General features: G+C 32.2%; 1 protein-coding gene across 1 annotated transcript; it reads right to left on the bottom strand.

Annotated features, from left to right (window-relative positions):
• Positions 1–3,969: 3,969 nt before the first annotated feature.
• Positions 3,970–6,404, bottom strand: LOC132713652 (uncharacterized). The gene is made up of 5 exons (XM_060696302.1): positions 6,334–6,404; positions 5,859–5,924; positions 5,461–5,505; positions 4,519–4,666; positions 3,970–4,108 (listed from the first exon to the last, which is right to left on the bottom strand). Exons 2-5 carry the CDS (start codon positions 5,908–5,910, stop codon positions 4,015–4,017), a joined length of 339 nt encoding a protein of 112 aa, XP_060552285.1. The 5' UTR covers positions 5,911–5,924; positions 6,334–6,404; the 3' UTR covers positions 3,970–4,014.
• Between the last annotated feature and the right edge of the window lie 297 nt (positions 6,405–6,701).

Here is a 6,701-nt window from a genome sequence, read left to right as displayed (position 1 = left end):
CTACATTTAGCATTGGTGATAACCTTATAACATACAAACACGATTAGTAGTCTGGGAAAATCACCACATTTGAGATGAGTACACTCGACTGTCTATTAGGACATACAGACTTATTTATAAGGTGTCTACATAGACAATGGTTTGCAAGGAGGTGACCAATATTTGAAGGAGCAAGAATTCAATATTTTTACACAACATCAACATAATGTCGGGAATGATGTCATTAATATATATGCATAGATTTGTTTACCCAAGATGTTCAAATATGTGTGTAATTGTATAAAAATACAACAAAAAGGGAAACGATAGAAAAGTGAAATAAACCCGAATAAAAAGTACTTATTGTACATGTTAGAATTTGCTTGAGTATTTTGTCCGCTTTTAAGATTTGCAGACGACTTTTATCGTCCCTTGTGTAAAATAATTTGAGCCGTGTCACGACAAAACTAACATAGTGGATTTGCGACCAGCATGGATCCAGACCAGCCTGCGCATCCGCGCAGTCTAATCAGGATCCATGCTGTTCACTTACAAACCCTAATACAAATAGAAATCTAATAGCGAACAGCATGGATCCTGATCATACTGCGCGGATGCGCAGGCTGGTCTGGATTCATGCTGGTCGCAAACGCACTATGTTGGTTTTGTCGTGACGCGGCTAAAATTATGTGTAGTTCTACTTTTGCCTGTCAGTACATATTTGAATGTATGTCCACTGTCCGGAATGACTTTATAAGGTTTCCAAAGCACCTGATTATACTGAAAATGATTTTGTCTACCTTCCATAAATTGGTAAATTCTTCTTTTGTATTTTGTAAGGAATTAATTGACACTGGTGCTCATTCGGATTTCACAAGACTTCTAAAAAAACTTCAAGACTTAATGTCGTAAAAGATTCAGATTCTCGACCCCTCTAACTGCGCATGTTTAATTTTGGGTTCGAGTTTCCTACGCTTGCCAGATACTTCCTTCGGGAACTGCTCGTGTATAAGTACCATTAGATAGATCGTTTGCTATACATTCATTTTCAAAATCTATGGTAATAGGAACAAGACAAAAAGTAAATATCAGAAAATTGTATCTTAAGATAAATGAAATAGTTCTTGAAAATGTAACTGATAAAAAAAAGTCCTGGGTATTTGCATAGATAACAACTTAAAATGGCACTTGCAAATTGACAACGGTTGTAAAAAAATTAATGGAAAAATTGCCTTATTGAAAACAATATCGTTTTTTTGCACTTTGAATGAAATTATTGTTTTACAATGCATATAAATTGCCTATTATGGGCTATTGTTGTATTATATGGGGTAAAGGAAACAAAAAAATACATAAATAATGTTTGTACATTACAAAAACGAATTGCTAAAATCATTTTACAGCAACCACAAAGATCTCCGTCAATGAAGCTATTCGAAGCTCTTAACTGGTTATCGTTCCCTGACAGATGTAAATACCACACGGCAGTGCTTGTTTTTAAAACTTAAAATAACATGGCACCGACTTATATGACAGAACTGTTGACTTTATCCGACAACACAATATATAACTTAAGATCTAGGTCACGAAAAGATATTGTATCATGGACAAGACCTAAAACAAATTATATTAAAGACACATTTTCTTATTATGGCATGAACATTTGGAACAACATACCTTTAAATATTCGTAATGTTAATAACCTTAAATGTTTAAAAGAAAAATACAAATCATATCTTGATGTTCATATGAATGAGTGAATGAATGAATGAATGAATAAATGAACAAACGAATGAACGATCGAACGAATGATGCAATATACGTATATGTTTAAACAAATTGTTGAGTGTTTGTCGAAAGTATATGTGTTGTCTTATGCTAAAAATTACATATTATACATTCATTTTTCTACCTATGCATGTCATTTTCTTATTGTTGTTGTTTTTCTGTTTCAGAAGGTCACATTGGAAATAAGATATATATGATTGCTATATTGTAGAGATCTATGTTCTTAACGTGTAACCTTTTTTTATAGAATGGTTTCTACAATTTATTATGTAATTTTAATAGAATTCATATATAGATATAAAGTCTACATTAAAGTTATATCATGAGAGCTATTTCCGGGACAATTTCAAACATCTATATTGTTAGTTTTCTATCAATTAAGCAACAAGTATTGCCACTTTTGTAAATAATAATTATTCTAGTAAATATGGAACTACACAAATCAGGATAATACTTAAGTCTACTTTTAAAGAATCACTTTTAAATTTTGCACGAGTAGGAATTTTTAAATAAATTGTTTAGTTTTATTCAGATAAAATTCATGCTTTCAGTTTCGCTGTTTTTGACATACGCAGAATGCGCATGCACAAACGGCTTATTCCGTTTCTAAGGAAATATCGTTATGTAAAACTGTCTTTTGAGGAAAACTTTGATTTACTGCCAAAGTACAATTAAGGATCGACCATGGCAAACGAAAAGCAAGATTTCTGTCCAAAGTACATGTACAAAGAAAGTACTCATTTGGGTAGACCTTATGCTGAGTTTGCCGTGTGTCCCTCTCACAATCCCAGTTTTCGAACATATTTACGATAATGCATGAGGTCATGCCCAATCAGTAGAACGGCACCTGTTGTTTCACAGTGCCACATCGAGTCTTCTGTTCTCGACGGATAATACAAAATGTTTGATACCAGTCCGATTAGTCGGTTATAAGCACAATTCATTTTGTTTTGTGAATAGACATGCTTAATAAACATTATATTTAATAAATAATTACAGCCAGTATATCTATTAATGGTTGTGGAGAATATGTATATTTGAATGATACTAAAGTTTAAAACCACTCAAAATTCTGTATTTTTATCCAAATTTGACATGAAGTCAGGATGTATGTTTGTAGACATTTGGCATACATCTTGGTCTGGTTATAGCGTGTAGAGGACACAGCTGCGACACTATAGGTCACTTTTGACGTAAAATAGACTGATATAGCTTGTGATAATTTTTATATAATCAAATTTTCCACAATGGTTCTGCATTGTTTACCATGTCCGACAATTATATAGTACCTTCATTAAAGTACTCTTTCGTCTATGCTCCCATGCAACATTAACATTGGTCAAAATTTATTAAATTGGAGCCTTTATAAATGCAGCCCACGAGGATGTATCATGATGTGTTGAAATAACTTTGACCTCTTAACGATATTATCAGCAAAGTCAAATTTAAAATTCACTTAACTTTATAATTAACAAGACATGGAGGACAATATGTCATGGTTATGTCTAAAAACTAATCAGGGGTAATAAAGGGAATCATACACCTTTTTTATATATCTGAACCCTATACTCTACAATTTTAATTCTATATTACAAGAAACATTGTAATTTGTATTTCATGCTTTAATAGTTAACAAACTATAGTGCAATTGCTCTTTTTTGTCAAAGAACTGTTTGTAAAAATAGCCGTAATAGTCATTAAAAAACTAAACGTTTGACCAGTTTGCTTTATCTTTGATATTTAAGGAACATCACCACTGAGGTCGAACAGCAAATAGTCTTTATACAAAATTCTTCATACATCAAACGGGGCACTTAAAATTGAAAAAATATATAAACAATAATGAAGAACTTAATATAGAATTAAATTGATAATCAATTTTATGTGATTCTTAGTTCGTTTTTAAACTGCTTTTTTCGTTTTAGGCCATTTTACACAACTTGACAAAAGAAAAAATGAATTGAATAAATATAAGAAGAGAATGACACAAGTTTCTGATCTGGTTATCATGAAATGGTACACAAGTCTAGCACTAGGACTGCTAATTCCTTTTATCAATTTCTACTAAATATCACATTCTTTATTTATACATGTATATATTAGCTAAATGGAAACAAATCAGGCATGATCTTTAGTGTCAAAGCAGTTTTAATTGTTTTTTTCTATCGGTAGTTCTAATAAAAAATACAATAGACTAACAAATAAGTTTAACAATATTTTATTAATATTAGATGACAAATAAGAAACTTATTTTCCAATTGGCAGAGTAAGACCACCGCATGGCTGTGTTTGATCTCCAGGCTTTGGTGTCTCGTGGAAGTAATGTGCCAAATTCTGGATACTATAAATAGAATAAGGGATACAAATATGTGAGTTTTGAATACAACATAAGACGGTTATAGGGATCTCAGAGACACACAATAAAAGCGATTATATTTGTTGTTGGTTTTGTCTTGGGTCTTTTATATCCTTGTTGTCGATAGATCGCCGGGTTTCCGACATATTTCTGCATTACTTCAACCATAAACTAAAATGTTTACACAATTGTATTTTACATATTTCAAAATCAGGATGCAGCTAGCATAATAGCCAACTTTCTCCTGAAATGGCATATAATGAACAATCTTTCTAAGATGAGTGAGAATTCATTGGTATTAAAAACTATATTTTACAAGAAATATTTAAAGAATTAGAAAAGTTGAAGTGTATTTTCAGGTTGTATTTATCAAAGATAAAAGAAGAAATACTCACGCATGGCAGATGAGTGGGCATCCGTAGTTAAGGACGTTACCGTCTTGCACCAGTTTGTGGCATTCTCCCTCACATGCAGCTTCCGTTGGGTCACTTCCGACAACGTCAAGGATGATTTGTACGTCGCATTTCAGGGAGTCAAGGTCAACTGATTAGGAAATCATATGAATGATTTAAAAATTTATGTTATCTATCTTTCCAAAGCTGGTACAAATGTACAATGTAATTATTCTTTATTCCACAAGCGTTTGTTATATGCATTTAAAAATCTTTAATCTTTTAGCAGATATTTAATGTTGTTCCTGGCCACATAATCGCTTATTAGTTCTTTACACACGTTGAGTGACGCATTATACCGAGTTTATTACGGACGTCTTTCTTTAATGCCGCATATCCTCAGATTCATGTTAATAACTTAATATTCGTGAAATTTAAAGTAGATAGACAATTTATTTCTGTCAATGTATATGACAAATTAAAACGAATTAATAAGAAAAAAAGTGTGATAAGTAAACAAGAATAGAATATTTAATGTATTCCCGTGCGCTTATTTTACGACGGAATCACCTGTTACATGTCAAAATAGAATTTGTTATTGCCCTTAATTAAAATACTGTTGTTAACATTATCGTATAAGCCCTAATATTATTTAGAATTGTGACCAATCGAAATAACCGCCTCCGTGATCGAGGGGTTAGAGTCGATGACTTCTAATCCAGTTACCTCTCTGGCGCGGGTTCGATCCCCGGGAGACGCTTTGGTAGTTTAGCGCGGAGAAAGGTAGTCTAGTACTGGTGTAACTCTCCAGGAACGATGGTTAGGAAACTACCCGCCTATATGCCTGAAATACTGCTGGGAAAATGCGTAAAATGAAACAAACAAACAAAACCAATCGAAATGTTATACAGAATCAGAGCCCTTAGTCAATAGCATTATACTTACACAAAGAGTCGACTTGGAGTGAGCCAAAAATGAATCTCTTAGAGTCTGAAACAAGACAGATTGTTGTATAGTGTTGTATAGCAACATTGACTCGCCTCTATTAATGAAATATAGTGAAATAACACACACCAGGCAGTTAGCCAAAAACATAATTATAAACATAATGTAAAGGAAAATGACTCTCTTCAACTGATAAATCGAGTTATTTGTAAAAGTATAAAGACAAACAATGTCTTTGTACATTTATTACTATTTATTTGTTTGTAATTATATCTAATTGTCAAACGGACATTTCCCTTTTTATCAATACATTTGGTACTATACTCAATAATATTATTCAAATAATAAGAAGATGTTATATTTATATATCCATGTATAAAACAATGAAAACCTCATACCTTGGGGAGCGGCCAGTACCACTGGAAGGAGGCACAACAATAACAATTTCATCTTGATTTCTGTATCTGAAATGTAAACATGTTTGAATTTACGACAGTATACACAAGTGCACTTATATGCCTGCCTCTATAAATATCTTCCTATCACACCATGTAATCATTCTAGTACAAACTTTATAAAACCCAGGACGTTTTGTTTGTCCAGCATTTATAGAAATTGTCTTATTAAGACCAAATGTTATTCAAATATATTTTCATTGCATTGAAATTGATACATACTAAAATTCCGACGGTATTAAATATATAGAAACATTCAGAGTAAGGAATACTTTGTTCTTTGAAATTTGTAGCACTGACTTTTTATATAAAAAAGCAATTTTCGAAGTTAAAGTCACTAAAAGCAATGAAAGAAATATTAACACAATTTTAAACGTCTTTGAAGGTTTTAAAATACAGTATCAATTTCAATACACACCGTTCTGTCAGTCAAGTCCAATTTCAAATACTGGCCAAAGTCATCGACGGTGCCCTTTTATCTATGCTCACTGGTGTGCCGATGGTCAAGCTTGGTCAATTTTAGTGGTAGTCACGATCTTGTATGGGAATAAACCATGCTTTGACCAAATGGACTTCCTGAATTATTATCGGGTGTTATGTACATATTATTTCAATTACCAATATTAATATAATCTGGTATTTTGTGAATTATACTACAGTTTTTTTAATAATACTAATTTGATAAATCACGTTATGAAAAGTTTTAAGTGAAATGACAACGTGATGATGTCATCATCTTCCTGGGGCGCATATTAGATCACTATAAACTGTTCAATTCTGTATCTA

Source organism: Ruditapes philippinarum, unplaced genomic scaffold, assembly GCF_026571515.1.
Source record: "Ruditapes philippinarum isolate M1 unplaced genomic scaffold, ASM2657151v2 ctg2037_1_1_1_1, whole genome shotgun sequence".
NCBI lineage: Eukaryota > Metazoa > Mollusca > Bivalvia > Venerida > Veneridae > Ruditapes > Ruditapes philippinarum.
Note: the sequence above shows the minus strand (reverse complement) of the source record. Positions and strands in the feature narration are given on the sequence as shown.

Coding starts and splice junctions, on each gene's coding strand:
- LOC132713652 (XM_060696302.1), bottom strand. CDS start 5,910: ATGAAATTGTTATTGTTGTGCCTCCTTCCAGTGGTACTGGCCGCTCCC. Junction 5,506..5,858: donor GGTACTGGCCGCTCCCCAAG/GTATGAGGTTTT, acceptor GTCTTGTTTCAG/ACTCTAAGAGATTCATTTTT. Junction 4,109..4,518: donor TGCCCACTCATCTGCCATGC/GTGAGTATTTCT, acceptor TTCTATTTATAG/TATCCAGAATTTGGCACATT.